The sequence below is a fragment of the Bos grunniens genome, chromosome 28 (assembly GCF_055505025.1).
Source record: "Bos grunniens cultivar Pamir isolate PY7600 chromosome 28, Bosgru_T2T1.0, whole genome shotgun sequence".
NCBI lineage: Eukaryota > Metazoa > Chordata > Mammalia > Artiodactyla > Bovidae > Bos > Bos grunniens.
The window spans coordinates 3,045,082-3,061,340 of record NC_141192.1 but is presented as its reverse complement, the minus strand read 5'-3'; the positions used below and the strand labels follow the sequence as shown (position 1 = coordinate 3,061,340).

Genomic DNA, 16,259 nt, shown 5'->3' with positions numbered 1-16,259 from the left:
GGGGCAGGAGGAGAAGGGGACGACAGAGGATGAGATGGCTGGATGGCATCACTGACTCGATGGACTTGAGTCTGAGTGAACTCCGGGAGTTTGTGATGGACATGGAGGCCTGGCGTGCTGCGATTCATGGGGTCACAAAGAGTTGGACACGACTGAGAGACTGAACTGAACTGAACTGAATCCCATCTGTGAGGGCTCCACCCTCATGCCTTCATCCAATGCTAATTATTTCCCAAAAGACCTGCCTCCAAATACCATCACACTGGGGAGTAGGGTTTCATCATATGGAGTTTGGGAAGAACAAACAGCCAGCCCATAACAACAAATAAGACTTCCGGATGACCCACTGGAGAGTGTCTGAGAGGACGGGGAGAAGGGTGGACTCTTAGATCCAGGAGTGGGGAATTGAGCTGTGAATGAGCTGAGCTGAGAATCTCAATGAAGTGGGTGAGGACCCAGATAGAAGTGGATGGTAGGGCAGCCTGAGTTTTGTGCTACTGAGGTCAACAGAGACAGGAGGCTAGGTTAGACCCACCTAGTCAGTCTGTGAGATGAGTGTGGGCCACTGGGGTTCCCATGCCTGGATGCTGGACCGGATGCCTGCGTGTTGCCAGTTTTCGGGGCCTGGCACAGCAGAATGGCAGAATGGCACATCTGGTGGCAGCAGCCTGAAGTAGAGCTGACGGAACTGGGTTTGTGGGCAGATGGTGGCTGCCTAGTGATACAGCAGCATCTGTGTGGTGGTTATGAATGTAGGACCCTGTAAAGGAAAACGAGAAAAGCACAGAAAGGTGGAAGGAAACCGGCAGACAGTGGCGTCCCGGAAATGTGGAAAATTCAGGAAGGGGCCGGGGCTCACAGTGAGAGGTGACGCCACATGAGCACAGAAAAGTGGACACTGCGGGGAAGCAGCTGCAGAGGCTGGCATCTGCTTTCCTTCTGAGAGAAAGGCGGTGGAGGAGGTTGTCCCAGAGAGCAGAGAGTTTCCAGACTGGGCGGACAAAGGGCGCTGGCAGGAGCAAGTAGGCGAGGGAGAGAGAGTCCTCATGATGCGTTCATGGCAGGAGCAGGTAGACGAGGGGGAGAGAGTCCTGATGACGTGTTCACTAGGAAACTGCTTTGTGCTTTAATCTTTGCAGATAATGGCATTTCTCCTGAGGAAAAAGACCTCTTTTCTGAACCATCGCATTTTTCAGCTGATCCTGTCTATCACTGGCACTGCAGAACTGGGCTTTGGACCCTCCGTAATCACCAACGTTGGTGTCTTTCAGCACATCCTCTGCAATTTCGAGGTAAACTGGAGGTTGGTCGCTAGCCCTAAAGATACAGAAAACCTGGAGCCTCATCTAAACCCAGCGGATCCGCTTCCTCCATGCTCAAGGTGGTAGTGAGAGAGAAAACCACAGAGGCTGTGGAGCTCAGAGGCCCTGCTTTATAATTAACTTCTACCACCAATAGGCTGTGCGGCCTCAGACAAGTCCCTTGACTTCTCTGAGTTTGACTCTTCTCCTGTATGAAAGGGAGACCATCGTCTCTCCCTCACAGGCTGGTGCAGGAGTCAAATCCGCTACTATCTGGGAAAAGATTTTAAAACTGTAGGCTTCCGTACATAAGAGGGTATTAAAGCATACCAATTCCTGTGGATGATGCTTTGCTGTTTAGAAATGCTCCTGTAAAGGAAGGAGTGAGAGAGCCGTAGGGCACACAGGAGGCTGAGTGAGGAGCATCGGGCAGACCTTTGGGTAGATCCCTTCACAAAGCATCATTTATTGAGTGATGATCACACTCTGGTGTGTTCTGGAGGCATGGTGATAACCAGGACACAGCTCCCACACACAGCCATCTGGGCCCGGGATAGGATGTAGCTGATGCTACAATGTGCTGGATGCCAGTGAGTGGGGAAAGGGCCTCTGGGGAGTGTGAAGAGGGGACAGTCAGCTCAGCTCGTGAATCAGGGCTCTGGGGCTGAGTTTGGCAGAACATGTTCAGTGGGGGAATGTTCCTGGTGGGGTGGATGCCATTTGTTCACATGTAGGGATGAGAACAACCACAGGCATTTGAGAGCAGGTGGCTTGGGGCACCTGCAGCGATGTTACTGCAGGTAGAGGTGACTCTTTGCAACCCCATGGACTGTAACACTTGAGGCTTCCCTGTCCTTCACCATCTCCTGGAGCTTGCTCAAACTCCTGTCCATTGAGTCAGTGATGCCATCCAAACATCTCATCTTTTGTCATCCCCTTCTCCTCCTGGATCTGGAGATTGATGCAAGGATTGTTGGGGAAGCCAACTAGACCTGGGATATGGGCTCCCAGTGCACAGCAGGAAGCGGGTATGCAAAATAGCCTCACCACCCTGGCAAACAAGTCAGCATGCCTTGACCACACTGCTGCCCCTTCTAAAATGCCATGGCCGTGCTCAGGCATCTTGGCTCCTCTATATCATTGCCACCAGCCCAGCCCAGGAATTACCCACACAGGAACCCACCGGGCCCCCACTGCCTGCTCCTGGAACCACCATGGGCACCACCCATCCCCTCCCTGAATAAACTAGCCCCTCAGCTGAGCTGGTGCTTTTCACACTGGGGTTAAGAAAATAGGCAACTAATAAAAGCAAGCAGAAAAGATGCTTAAAAAAATCCACAATAAACCAATGAAATGACATAACATTTTTAAAAGATTGAGAGGAGAGGATTTTTAAAAGAAGAAGGATTTCCCCAGAGCTGGCTACACCAAGTGAAGTCAGGGCAGGGATGTGTCTGTTGTGTTTGGAGGGTCACTGACAGGCCCAGGGAAGAGTAAATGGTGGAGTTGGAAGTGAGGTGAGGAGCGGGGAGGAGGCTGGAAGGAGACAGTCAGTGGGTTTTTGAGGAAGAGAAAAAGAGTGTTTCAGAATGTAGGAGACTTGAGCAGTGGGAAGGGGCATCTAAAGTGCCAGTGTAGGAATCAGCTGTTGATGGGACAAGTCCTTCAGGGGGAGGGAAGGTTTGGGGAGCGGAGAGCAGGTTACAATGGAAGGGGCAGATCCCTGATGACTGGTTTGTGGCAGGGAGGGGCAGGGCACTGAGAAGCCGAAAGGGACAGGAAGTTGAAGTCATGCACGCCTTAGGCCTGTGGCCTCAGAAAAGGCCACCCCTTTCTGAGACTGAGGTCGTCCTAGGGGTGGGGAGAGAGCAGAATTTGACACATTATTCATTTGAAATTCAAACTAATTTAATACAGGCATCTTAATACAGTCTTTAGTACAGGGGTTCTGTGACACAGAATAACAACCAAAAGATTCAGTTATGCATGTTTTCCAAAATTCAGACAGTTGGTATTACATAATTTCTAAAAGAGCTGGGTGGCCTCAAGTGTGCTGGGACAATCTGTTATTTTTCTAAAGCTCTGGAGCAGAACACAGGGGGAGGTGTATGCTTCAGGATATCTGTCTTACTTTCTCAGCTCCCCCAGTTCCCAACATGGAGCCTGATGTATCATTTATTCAGGGACTGCCTTCATGAGTGAATGTGTGTGAATTCAAGTATGCAAAGCTCTTGGCATCCTCTTGAGAATGTTGGGGTGCTGTGTCTGGTTACCTCTACCTTCCCGGGAGCCACATTTATCGACACCAACTCTCTCAAGTGACAGCTGCCCTACCTCTGTGTGTAGCTGGCAGTGAGTGTGCTTTCGGGGGCTGGAAATATGACAGGCTGTTTTTGGCTTAAGAGTAATCCACTTGTCTTATTTTGGTTTACTTTGTATTCATTCTTTTAAAAAAGGGAGTGGATCCTTATTAAGAGGTCACTAAGTGGCATGTATGATGCTGAGCCTTGGGGACTGGAGAGGGACAGACTCTGCCTTCATAATAAACTTAGAGCCACTGAGGTTGTTCCACTTTCCCCCATAAGTAAATGGATGGAGCCATGACTGCTTGCTTGGTTCAAGTGAGGTTGATTATTGACTCTCTGAGTCACTGTCTGCAGGAGATGCCTGTGGGGGAACACAGCAAGAAGGAAAGAGAGTGGGCTCCATGGTCAGACAGACCAGGCTTTGAAGCCAGTCTCTGCCAATTAGAAACCGTGGGCGCCAGACAAGGTGCTCAGTCTCTCTGAGCCTCACGGTTCTTATCTACTAAATGCAGATAATGACTTGGTTTTCGGACTTTGTGCGACGCTTCTTGCCTCCAGCAAATGGTACCATTTGTAAGTGTGAGCTCTTTTTGCTGCTATAAGAGTGTAGTCTTAAACTCCCACATCTGAACTTTCTAGATTCTGGGACTTAGGAAGTACCATCATTTAGATGAGAATAGTAGAGCTCTCTAAAGAAAGTATTAATAGAAATAAGAATGAACGCACGCTCTCACCTTTGCCCCAGAAGGAAGGGGAGCAACTGCATTTTGTTTACAGTAAAGAAAATAATCCGAGTGATAAACTTCACTCGCAGAATCTCAGTGCATTTCACAAGTGTGTGTCATTCACAATTCTGTTGCACAGGAGCTACAGGTTCTATAGATACGGGACCTGAAGAAATTGCACGCACAAGCCGAATGCACAGTTCAGTTCAGTTCAGTCGCTCAGTCGTGTCCGACTCTTTGCGACTCCTATTTTTTTTGAGACTCTTTGCATAGTTGCTGCAGTATAAAACCTGAGAGGTGAGACTCAGCTCCTAATTCCAGTTCAATGACTTGTTGGTGATAAGGGACCTGTCTCTCAAAGGTCTGTCTTACCCTCTATTTTCTCCTCTCTTAATTGGGAACACTGATATTTGCCTTGTATAGTAGGATCCAATGAGAATGACATGCATTTGGTGTGTCGATGCACAGGCTGTGAGGCCCAGGGTGGGACACATATAGAAGATGGTTACTGTAGGCGTCCTTGGTTTGAATCAGGACCCACAGCAAAGCTCCAGACAGCAGCAGAGATGGGAAAGGCAGGAGCGGTGTTTGCACTTTCTCCTGGCGGTGGTGCCCTCTGTATCTTCTAGCGGTCAGGAGAACTGGTATGATTCTGGAGCTGGTAAGCTGTGTTAGTGATTCCAAGCCAAAGAAGACCACACCCAGCACCTCACCAGTTCACACTGCCTGGCAACCCTTCCCGTCACACACTTGATTTCATTGTGTTCTGTCTTCCAGCTCTGGATGAATGCTGCCGACAATTTGGAGCTCTCTCTCTTTTCCCATCTAGTGGAAATCCTTCAGTCAACAAGGTAGGCTGGGCTTTGGCAGCCTGGGGGTTACAGCTAAAGTTTCATGCCAGGAATAGAAACTAGGAGGACAGGACAGCCAGTTGCTCAGCAACTATGGACTTCTCCCGTTCCCAGAGCATGAGGTCTCAGGGGGCAGCATGTCTGTCTTAGTCTATTCAGCTGCTATAACAAAAAATACCATAGGCTAGTTCAGTTCAGTTCAGTTACTCAGTCATGTCTGACTCTTTGTGACCCCATGGACTGCAGCACGCCAGGCTTTCCTATCCATCACCAACTCCTGGAGCTTGCTCAAACTCATGTCCATCGAGTCGGTGATGCCACCCAACCATCTCATCCTCTGTCCTCCCCTTCTCCTCCTGCCTTCAATCTTTCCCAGCATCAGGGTCTTTTCAAATGAGTCAGCTCTTAGCATCAGGTGGCCAAAGTACTGGAGCTTCAGCTTTAGCATCAGTCCTTCCAATGAATATTCAGAACTGGTCTCCTTTAGGATGGACTGGTTTGATCCTGCAGTCCAAGGGACTCTCAAGAGTCTTCTCCAATACCATGGTTCAAAAGCATCAATTCTTCAGTATTCAGCTTTCTTTGTGGTCCAGCTCTCACATCCATACATGACTACTGGAAAAACCGTAGCCTTGACTAGACGGACCTTTGTTGGCAAAGTAATGTCTCTGCTTTTTAATATGCATCTAGGTTGGTCATAGCTTTGCTTCCAATGGAAGCCATAGCCTAGGGGACTGACAGGCCACAGAAGTCTATCTCTTACAGTTTTGGAGGCTGGAAATCTAAGATCAGGCTCTGGCAGATCCAGTGTCTGGTGGGGACCTGCTTCATGGTTCATGGTTTGCCATCTTCTCACTACCAGCTCCGTGGCAGAGGGGTAAGGGAGCCCTCCAAGGTCTCTTTTATAAGGGCACTAATTCCACTCATGAAGGCTTCACCCTCATAACCCAAGCATCTCTCAAAGGCCTCTCTCCAAATGCCATCACATTGTTACTTTTTGAATTAGTCAAGGCTCTTTTGATAGCAAATGGCAGAAATAGAACTCAAACCAAATTAAAAAGGCAGAAATAGAGGGTGAAAAGGAAAGCAGAGAAAGGGGACATTTATTGGCTCATACAGTTGACAGAGTCAGATCTTCACATGGTGTCTGGATGATGCTTACATTACTTTATCTGAGATCTACCCCGGTCTTGTCTGTGCTTTCTTCCATGCTGGCTTCGTTCTGGCTGGACAACTTCATAGAGTGTCCGTGGCTCTGCACAGTCAGCAGACAGAGCTTCTTTTTCACTCAATACTCCTAGCAGTAGGGATAGAGTCTCACGGGCCATCTTAGGTCATGTGACCAGGCCAGGAGCATCTCTTGCTCTCTGGAGCAGGTGGAGGAGAGTTAGAAAGAGGTAAGTCCCAAAGAAAACCAGGGACTGTGATCAGAATAAGGGAGAAGGGAGGCAGGGAAGCCAGTCTATCAACCCACCTCCTTCCTTATACAGCGGGCTGTTCACATCCACCTCCATCTGATTCCTTACAGATCAGCTGTTCTAGTGATCATTGGCACCTTAGTGTTTGAAGGTGTTTGCAACCACCCTTTCATTCATCCACTCATGATTGACTATTATAACCCACTCCATTCCATACCACTTCGTAGTGCTGGAGGTTCAGGGAAGGACAAGACACAGCCCTGTGGAGAAGGAATGCAGAAAGCAGACTGCTCAGTGCTGTGATGAGAGCACAAAGGACATTGGGTACTTACAGGTGCTGAATGCACGTCTTCCCATTGAACCCACGAGTGCAAGCCACACACAGACTTGGCTGGTTCTACCTCTTCTGTGTATCAGGGGTATGGGGCTTGGCAGAGTTCAACACAGCAGTAGTGAAGACAGCTCAAGAAGGAGCAATCCATCCACATTCTTTCGCCTCCAGTTTCTTTTCTTTCCCCCTTTCCACTGTCTTTCTGTACCTGTTGTTTTCTAAGAGACGGACACTCACCCTGGGAGCTGTTTTCTTTGAGGGAGTAGAATTTACAGGAAATTGTGTTTGCGATTATCCTGAGGAGGGGGTGCGGAGACTTGAATCCTGTCTCTCTCCCCTTTGACTCTTGGAGGCACGTTCATCCACTTTGTGGTTTGGGGCGAGCAGGAAGACACGCAGGCTGAGGGGCTGGCCGAGGCCCGGTGCTGGCTGTTGGGAAGTGCTCCGTGGTCGTGCTCCAGTCTGCTCTCTTTGTTCGGAGTTTTTTGAGACCAGCATTAGTTTTCCCGGAGGCTTGGAATTTAAAAGTCAATAACTGGTGGTTGTTTTGAAGGCAGTTTCCGGTGGGGGTGGAAGGGCATGGGAGGCTCACCCCCAAGCGACTGGGGCACTGGGCAGACACATATTCGATGGGTGTCTGGCAGCATTTTGATGAGTTGCCAGGAGAGCATGAGAGCCAGAGGGCCATGGAGCAAACCCAGACTGTGGAACCTTTTTAGCAGAAACACAGCAAATTTGGTTCATTCCAGTAAAAGCTTTCACTGCCTCTCTCCTGGGCTCACCAGGGAAGGACCCCGGAACGCTGAAGTCGCTCACCAGGCACAGCTTATTCCCAAGCTCGTCTTCCTCTTCAACGAGCCAGGCCTCACGCCCTCCAAGATGCGCACCGTCATTGCCATCCTGGGCTGTCAGCTGCGGGGCCACTTCAGCCTCCAGGACCTGCTTAGGTATCGTGCCAGCTCCCCGGGGAGAGGGCGGAGCATCAGGGCTGCTTCATGAGGGAACTAGACCCCAGCTCTCTCCTTACCACACTCAGCTCAGCAGCACTGCCCTTCAATGCAGCAGCAGGTTCTATTTCCCTGGAACCTCCTAGAAACATTTTCTCTGTTCATGGCTTGAAAAAAGGGGAGGGTCCCCTGGACTCCTCAGCAGGGTTGTGGGTTCACTGCTCCCTGGTGCTCAGACACACCTCCCAAGAACCCCAGAATTTCCATGCGCCCGGCCATCCTCACCAGCCAGTGACCCAACACGCCGGCCTCCTGCAGACTTCCCAGCAGATGGGACATTTCAGCTGTTGTGTCCTCAGCCATGTCTGTCGTATTGACCTGGCAGAGCCAGAGTCAGCTTCTCTGATGAATCCTGACAGATTGGAGAAGTCTCTGGAAAGATCACACTGATCACAGAGTAACACGATTCCCCCTCAAGTCCTCCCTTGAAGCCGCATTTGGGTGATTCTGTGTAGAAAACCTTCATGGGTGCTCAGGAGACACGGGCCAAGCCCACAGCTGAGTGTGTCCCTCTCTTTCTGCCTTCAGAATCGCTCTGTTTGTGGTGTACACCCTCAAGCCTTCGTCATTGAACGAGAAGCAGATCTGTGTGGACAGAGCCCCGGACCCTTCCCTGCCCGGTGAGAAGACCTTTCCCAGGTGCCAGTCTGATGGCAGCAGGGCGACACCCACAGCAGCCCTGACAGGCACATGCCGTGGGCCCAGTTTGAGTGCTAGGCTGTGGGAAGGGAGGGGGGGTGCCCACAGAAAACCGAGTTGCTGTTCCCGGGTGCCATCTTCCGAGGTCACAGCTATATGATTAGAGCCACAAATAAAAACAAATCATGTGTTCTTCCTTCACAACCTGGAATGGCTTCCAAGTCCTGCGGGATAACAGCTCCCCGTATATCACAGGCGGGCGCCTTCGTGCCCCAGTCTCTGCCTCACTCCCTTGGCGAGCCCCGGCTTCAGCGCTCTGCAGTGCTGACACATTCTGATGCGTGAGGGTCTGCCGGCCACATTCTAATGCGTGAGGGTCTGCCGTCCACATTCTAATGCGTGAGGGTCTGCCGTCCACATTCTAATGCGTGAGGGTCTGCCGGCCACCGCGCTCGGCCCTGCGGGTCCCTCTGCAGGGTCACTCCCCTGCCCCACCCCACCCCACCTCACCCCACCAGGCCAGCCATTCCCAGTCCTACAGGCCAGACTAGGTCACCTTCTCTAGGCTGCTAGAGTCCTTGTGCTTACTCTCATGCAAAGGCTTGTGATTTGTTTCTTTGAGTCTCTCTCTCCTCAACCAGATTCAGAACAGCAGCTGCATCAGGTTCTGAACTCCCTCTGCTAGGGGCAGACGCGAAGGGGACAATTACTGACTGCTTTGTCCCGGGCCTCCTCTGTCCAAGATGGGAGCCTCTAACCACGTGTAGCCATTTAAATTAAATTTATTGAAATGAAATGCGACTAAAAATTCAGTTCCTCAGTCACACTAGCCGTGTTCCAAGTACTGAATAACCATGTGGAGCTAGTGGTTACTGCATTAGACAGGGCAGATAGAGAACACTCTTATCACAAAAGATTCTCTTGGCTAATGTCACTCAATCCAGATAAATTCTCTCTTATCCTTAGATCAAGCCTGAAAGTAGGAATTGCTATTCCCATTTTGTAGATGAGAAAACAGAGACTCAGAGACTACGACCTTAAAGAGAGAAGGGGCCAGAATCCAGATAGAGGGTACTCTGACTCCATTTCTCCAAGCTGCCTCATCAGTTATATTTCTACAGCATGCTGTGTGCCCTGAATTGGTGGTAAACTAACTGGCCGACCAAGGGGCTACATGAATGGATAATCAGCTAACAGTATACTGTGCAGTCCTGAGAAGGCAACGGCACCCCACTCCAGTACTCTTGCCTGGAAAATCCCATGGACGGAGGAGCCTGGTAGGCTGCAGTCCATGGGGTCGCTAAGAGTTGGGCACGACTGAGTGACTTCACTTTCACTTTTCACTTTCATGCATTGGAGAAGGAAATGGCAACCCACTCCAGTGTTCTTGCCTGGAGAATCCCAGGGACAGAGGAGCCTAGTGGGCTGCCGTCCATGGGGTCGCAGAGTCGGACATGACTGAAGCGACTTAGCAGCAGCAGCAGCATACTGTGCAGTCAGCCCTCCTTCTCGTGGGGACTCCATTCTAAAACTTTCGTCTCGCTAAATATCTACAAAGACAGTATTTACATGTCCTTCAAGGTCATAGTAATGCTTCAGAAGTAATCTTGCTGCAGTTCAAACTCTGTTTTTTAGTGCAGCATAGACGTGCAAAAGCCCTGGACTAGGGCAGGGACCCAGATTGAGCACAATAATCTTCACCACTCTGCTCCCACTGCCTTGCATAATGCCCAGCACATAGTAGGTGCTCAGGAAATGTTACAGTCCATGAAAATGTTAAAACTCTTCCTACTGGAAGAAAAATTTGACCCTGTCATTTTTAGGATTTTTTTGGGGTGGGGGGCAGGCTATGGGGAGCATCAAAAACATCTCTAATTAAAGGAAACTTTAGAAACATTTCCAGAAATTCTTTTAAAGCATTAAATGGAAATCTAGAATTGAAAGCCAAAATTTCAAGTCCCATGCATGTCTCAACTCCTGGGAGAACTAAGCATTTGGTGAATATGATTGCCTACTGCAGCAAATATTATGTCTCTTTACATCCGTTTTCTCTCAAATCTCCATTTTATTTTATTTTTTGTAGCTGGAAGCCAAACATCTGGAAAGACAATCTGGCTCAGAAACCAGTTGCTGGAGATGCTGCTCAGCGTAATATCTTCTTCCCAACTTCATCTGTCCTCTGAGTAAGTAGTTCCAGAAAGAGTGATTTGCCACAAGGCTGCTTCATACAGGGTGCAGTATTAAGACCTTTACTTAATGAAAAGTTTAGCATCTCTGAGTTGGTTTTCTGCACTAGTCAGAAAGAAAATTATATTCTCTCCACCCAATAAAGCAGACCTTGCCCTAAGACATTCTGATGCAAATGTTAAATGGGCATGAGTAACTCAAAGCAGATTTGGTTTCATTACAATAAACTCTTCCTGTCACCATCGCTGAAGTGTAATTGTTATTGTCTTGGCAGTTGTGATAATCACTGATTTTGATGTCCTGTACTTGGCAGACAATGGAATGGAGAAACGGTTAGCCTAAATAGCATCTATCATGGAAAAGGCTTGCCAAATTCTTCTGCTACTTACTGTTAGTCTTTCAGTTATTTTTCCAAGTTGGAAAAAGAAGTATCTGCCTTCAGTTAACTTTCAAAACAACATGCAGTCATAAAATTCCATGAACTCTGCTGGACCGCCTGCTTTATCTCGGCTCTGGGGTCACTAATTCAATAGCTATTTGTTGAGTACCTACTGTGTGCCAGACACTGTTCCTCCTTCCGAGAACGCCACGCTGAAAAGGCCAGTCCAGACCCTACTCTCACTAAGCTGACCTTTTAGTGTGTGTGTGGTTTGGACAGGGAGGCATCGAGGTGGGGAGTTACCCCTCAGTAAATCAGCCTTGTACAAAGTGCTTTAAGGGTCTCTAGATTTCTAGAATCAGTGCATGGCAGAACTGGAAGATGCCTTGGAGGTGAGCTGCATGCGTGCGGAGTTGCTTCAGTCGTGTCCGACTCTGTGCAACCCAGTGGACTGCAGCCTGCCAGGCTGCTCTGTCCATGGGATTCTCCAGGCAAGAATACTGAAGCAGGCTGCCATGCCCTCCTCTGGAGGATCTTCCTGACCCAGGGAGATGAGCTAGTCTCTACCTTTTCACCTTTTTGAAAAGGAATGTAATGTAGTGCTTAAGCACTTGGGCTCTGACAACTTCACTTCCTGGGTTCAAATCCCAGCTCTGCCCTCAGGGACCTTAGGGAGGTGACCTAAGCCCTCTATGTCTCTCTTCTACTCATCTTTGTGAAAATAAAATAGATAGATAGAAATAGCTGCCATAGATAGAAATTAATAGGTGGATAACTCTGAGCATGGTGCCTGGGCTACGGTATAAACTCTTAACAGCTAACTACTCTCACCATCACCACCACCACAGTCACCTCCATCATCCTCTTCATCGTCATAATGAGGGAAGATGATCAGAGCTCACCAGTCATCCAATTACTAAATGAAGTCATGGCTAAAAGAGAGGACCATCTCTTGACTCCTAGTTTCAGTGGCCATGCCCTCACCTCACCTAATCTGGCAACTGGCGCTGAGACTGCTGCCCAGCCAGGATGGACCCTTTCCTGGCTCTCAGGAACCTCAGGTTTTGCTGAACAATTGCCCCTGAGCATCGGCTCCTGTCTCTCTGTCCTCCATTTCCCTCTAGCAAGTCCGTGTTCTCTAGACACATCGTTTAAAAGTTCATTATTGAAAGTGACAGTTAAACATTTTTTTTTGTCTAAACCAATAAAGATGCATAAATAATGTGCTATTCCATTAAGACTAATTCTGAACAGTGTATTTTAAAAGGGAATTAAGTAACCATGATGTGTTTTATGCGACTACATTGATGTCATTAGTGAGTGGCTGGTCAGACACTGTGTAAGCTTGAATAGTAGTGAGCAGGGCTTTATCATTTGGTACATGGTTTCCAGTTGCTTTCAAAAGCTTTGGCCAACTTACGCTTCAGCCATTAATAGGCAAATTCACCTCTTTCACAGCAGCCTTGCCAACATTACCAATCTTTTAAAATGTAATATGTACTTTGCTGAGTGCTGTCCAGATGTTACCTTAACCTGCCTCTCCTGGGTGCCTGATGAAGCTGGATGTTATTTGTGTTTTCTGGGCATGTCATTTGCTTATGGGCTGAGAGATAATTTATAGCATTTATTGACCCCCTTCCCACCCAGGACAAAGGAAGAGATGTTTCTGAACCTGGGGTCCGACTGGTTCCTGCTCTTCGTGCAGGGCCACATGCACCCCAGCACAGTGGTGCTGGGCTTGAAGCTGCTGCTGCACTTTTTGTCAAGCCCCTCCCTCCGAGGGCGATTTAAAGACGGCCTGCCTGCAGGCTCCTGGGTGGAACGCAGCTCCGAGGGCATGGACATCGTGATGGGTGAGTGTGCGGCGCTCTCCAGGAGACAGGGTGCCACCTGGGGATGAGGGCCTGCTGGGACTAAGGGGCCTTCACACTGCCTGCTGTAGCGTGACCTTGACCTTGACCCCTTCCCCCACCTCTGACTTCCTTTTTCAGACTCCTCCCCACATGGCCTCACTGCTCTTCAGATGCTGGGGACTTCTTTCCACTCCTCAAAGTCTCCTTAACTCTTTCCTTCTTGCAGAGGTGCTTCCCCAGCCCTCAACACCAGCACGGCTCTCTGGGCTGATGTGCATTCATCCTTTAGGCTCGATTTTATGTCACTTCCTCCAGGAGAGGAAGGTCCCACGTCAATTAGAGCACCTCTGTTACATTTTCTTTCTTTCTTTTTTTTGGTGGGGGAGCGGTTTATCATAGTTTACAAGCATATTTTTATTTAGGTATTTAATTCTGTAATGTCTGTTCCTCCCACCACATTGTAAATAGCTGATGAAGGCCTGGGGTTCTGTATATTTTTTCAGAACACTACATTCTTATTGCCTATGCAAAGATGTCTTGCTACCTCTAAGGTGGTAGGCACCAGATAAGCATCTGGGTTTGAATGAATGAATGAGCACATCAGAAGTAGGAAAAGAAGTTCTTACTGAGCACACTCTTGTGCTGTATATGCATGACGTATTTCCATCTGGCATGTCTGTAGGACGGGTTGGTGGGAGGGGATTCCTTCCTGTGCCCAGTCCCCATGTTGACCAGAAGCAATTTTTCTCAACTGGATTTTGTGCCCTTCTCCCTGATCAATAGATAACCTGAAGAGCCATCCTCCAACGCCTGACCAGAGCCCCTGCCTGCTTCCTGGGTTCCGGGTCTTGAGCGACTTTTTGGCCCACCATGTTCATATTCCAGAAGTGTACCTCATCGTGTCCACCTTCTTCCTCCAGACACCCCTCACAGAGCTGACGGACGGGCCCAAGGTAGGGTCCAGGGGCTCTCAGGATGGAGTGGCACACTTGGGTTTCTGACTTCTGTGTCCCCCAAGACTCTCCTCACCTTCCCCTGTGCCTCTCAACTTTCATCCTGACCCACTTCCTTCCCTGGCAGTCCCACCTTCTTGCTTGCTCTTCACATATCCTAGACTTGCTCAGCCTCTGCCTGCCTTGTCCCTCCCAGCGGATCTCTGTTTTGTTCCACTTTTAAGTTCTTCTCCTCTGGGTAGACAAATCGCATGATGGTGGGGGCAACATGGGGAGGCTGGATTGCTGCCACCGCAGACATAGAGCCTCATTCTATCACCTTCAGAGAAACATGCCCCTGTACCTTAGTAACGCCCCTGCTCTCCCCCTGCATTCTAGTGTGAACCTTACATGCCCTGAGCCTTCTGGCCCACAGGTACCCTTTGCTCAGATGACTTACATCACGGTAGAAAGGAAGCCCCCACGAAGGAGCATTGCCTCAGGACTCCACCTCCCATCACTTGTGTATTCCAAGATCATCTTTATCACCTTCTCTCACTGTCGCTGGCAAAGGTCACCTTTTTAAGGCTGAACTGTGTTCCTTCCACGCCTTTCCCAAGTGACTGCATGCCTTAGTATCCTTTCTCTATATTTTCAGCATCTCCTTTTCTACTGATTCTTTCCTCATTGACCATAAGTATGATAAATTATGTCCCTAAAGCCGGAAGCTGCCCCCTTGGCTCGCACTCTTGACCAACTGCTGTCCTGTTTATCGCTCTCCTGGTCCTCCTCCAGAGGAGTCTCCACTCATTGTGGATACCTTCTCACTAGCTTCTCAGTCACTAGAATCCAAGGTTTCCTTGGCTCCTGTTCCTGTGGGATCGGGTTTGGAGTCTGCAGGCAGCATCAAGCCCCTCCCTGACCGGGATCTCATTTGTCTGCCCGCCCATCTTCCTTCCTTATTGGCCTTTTGTGCTGCGGTCCTCGAGTCGCCTCCCAGTAAGACCAGCTGCTTTGCGCTTGCCTGCCCTGGGCCTTTGAGGAGCCCTCTCCCATCTCACCTTCCTGGAAAGCTATCTTCCCTCAGTTCTCCACTCAGATGCCACCTCGGGCTGAGACCCCCTAGACAGCGGGAACCTTTCTCTCTCAGGCCTCATCACGCCTTTGGCTTGTATGGCACCAGCGCTTTTATGGCTGCTTCTCTCCGTAGATGCTGAGCACATCAGTTACAGACCCCGCCTCTTGCTCAGCCTCCTGAGCACCTGATAAACAGACCCAGAAATTGTTTCTTGGTCTTGATAGACTTGAGTTAAACTGCACTGTATAGACGTCATTGGAGGGGCATGGCTTTGCCGAGGACTGAAAAATTCGCTTCTTGCATATCCTTATATTTGACCTATCTCAATCTTGATATATGTTAATAGTATTACAGATCACACTTTAGAATTTAACATACTCTGATACTTGTGTTTTTTTCCCATACTGTGGCTCGGGAAACAAACATTTGCTGAATGTCAGGACCTATGACAGATGTTTTACATATTTTATTTCACTTGATATTTATAACAATCCCATGGGGCAGATAATGGAAGTTTCAATTCACAGAGGAGACTGAACTGCCAAGAGGCTAAATAGCTTGCATAAGCCCAGCTTTTAAAGAAGCAAAGTCAGATCGTCCTGCTTGTCAACCCCACGCTGTCTCTGACTGCACTTGCCCTAAAGCCTTTGAATTTGTCATGTTTTCTGCAATCTCATTTACAAAAATTCATGAAAGTTGATTGGGAGACTGAGTATTGCTGATGTCAGACCCGATGCCAGTTGCTGGTGGGTCTTCAGCCTACCTTAGACGTGTGCGTTTCCCTTATGCTCCATCAGTGGCTGAAATTCCTCTAATGAACCAGCCACCTGGGCTGCTACTGTGATGTTTTGTCTTTCTCACTGGGGCCCCCAGAGAAACATGGCATACTGGATGGACAGCCAGTCTCTTGGGTGTGTAGCCCAGGTCTCTTACAGCCCTTGCCTCCTCTTTCAGGACAGCCTGGATGCCATGCTTCAGTGGCTCTTGCATAAACACCACAGGGAAGAAGTCCTCCGGGCAGGGCTGTGCACTGAAGGCGCCCTGCTGCTCCTAGAGATGCTGAAAGCCACCATGAGCCAGGTGAGAGCCAGGGGCTGGACCCCGGCAGCTCCCCACATGCTGAGAGGCATTCTGATGGGAAGACAGGCCCAGAAAAGTCAACCTTGACTTTTCCCAGCAACTTTCTCGTAGTGCTGATAATTTGCAGGTATTATTCAAAACTTTTGATAGAAAAGGCGAGGTGATAACTTAG

At 49.1% G+C, this 16,259-nt stretch overlaps 1 protein-coding gene across 5 annotated transcripts in view; it reads left to right on the top strand.

Annotated features, from left to right (window-relative positions):
• The window catches only part of WDFY4 (WDFY family member 4), a 249,821-nt gene that overhangs the window by 97,548 nt on the left and 136,014 nt on the right, over nucleotides 1-16,259 (top strand). For all 5 annotated transcript variants that reach the window (XM_086381617.1, XM_086381616.1, XM_086381619.1 and 2 more), the window contains 8 exons: nucleotides 1,140-1,292; nucleotides 5,110-5,183; nucleotides 7,718-7,879; nucleotides 8,468-8,559; nucleotides 10,662-10,761; nucleotides 12,792-12,997; nucleotides 13,781-13,950; nucleotides 15,962-16,087. In XM_086381617.1, the coding sequence (XP_086237743.1) occupies nucleotides 1,140-1,292; nucleotides 5,110-5,183; nucleotides 7,718-7,879; nucleotides 8,468-8,559; nucleotides 10,662-10,761; nucleotides 12,792-12,997; nucleotides 13,781-13,950; nucleotides 15,962-16,087 (1,083 nt within the window). The remainder of the gene's footprint in view (nucleotides 1-1,139; nucleotides 1,293-5,109; nucleotides 5,184-7,717; nucleotides 7,880-8,467; nucleotides 8,560-10,661; nucleotides 10,762-12,791; nucleotides 12,998-13,780; nucleotides 13,951-15,961; nucleotides 16,088-16,259) is intronic.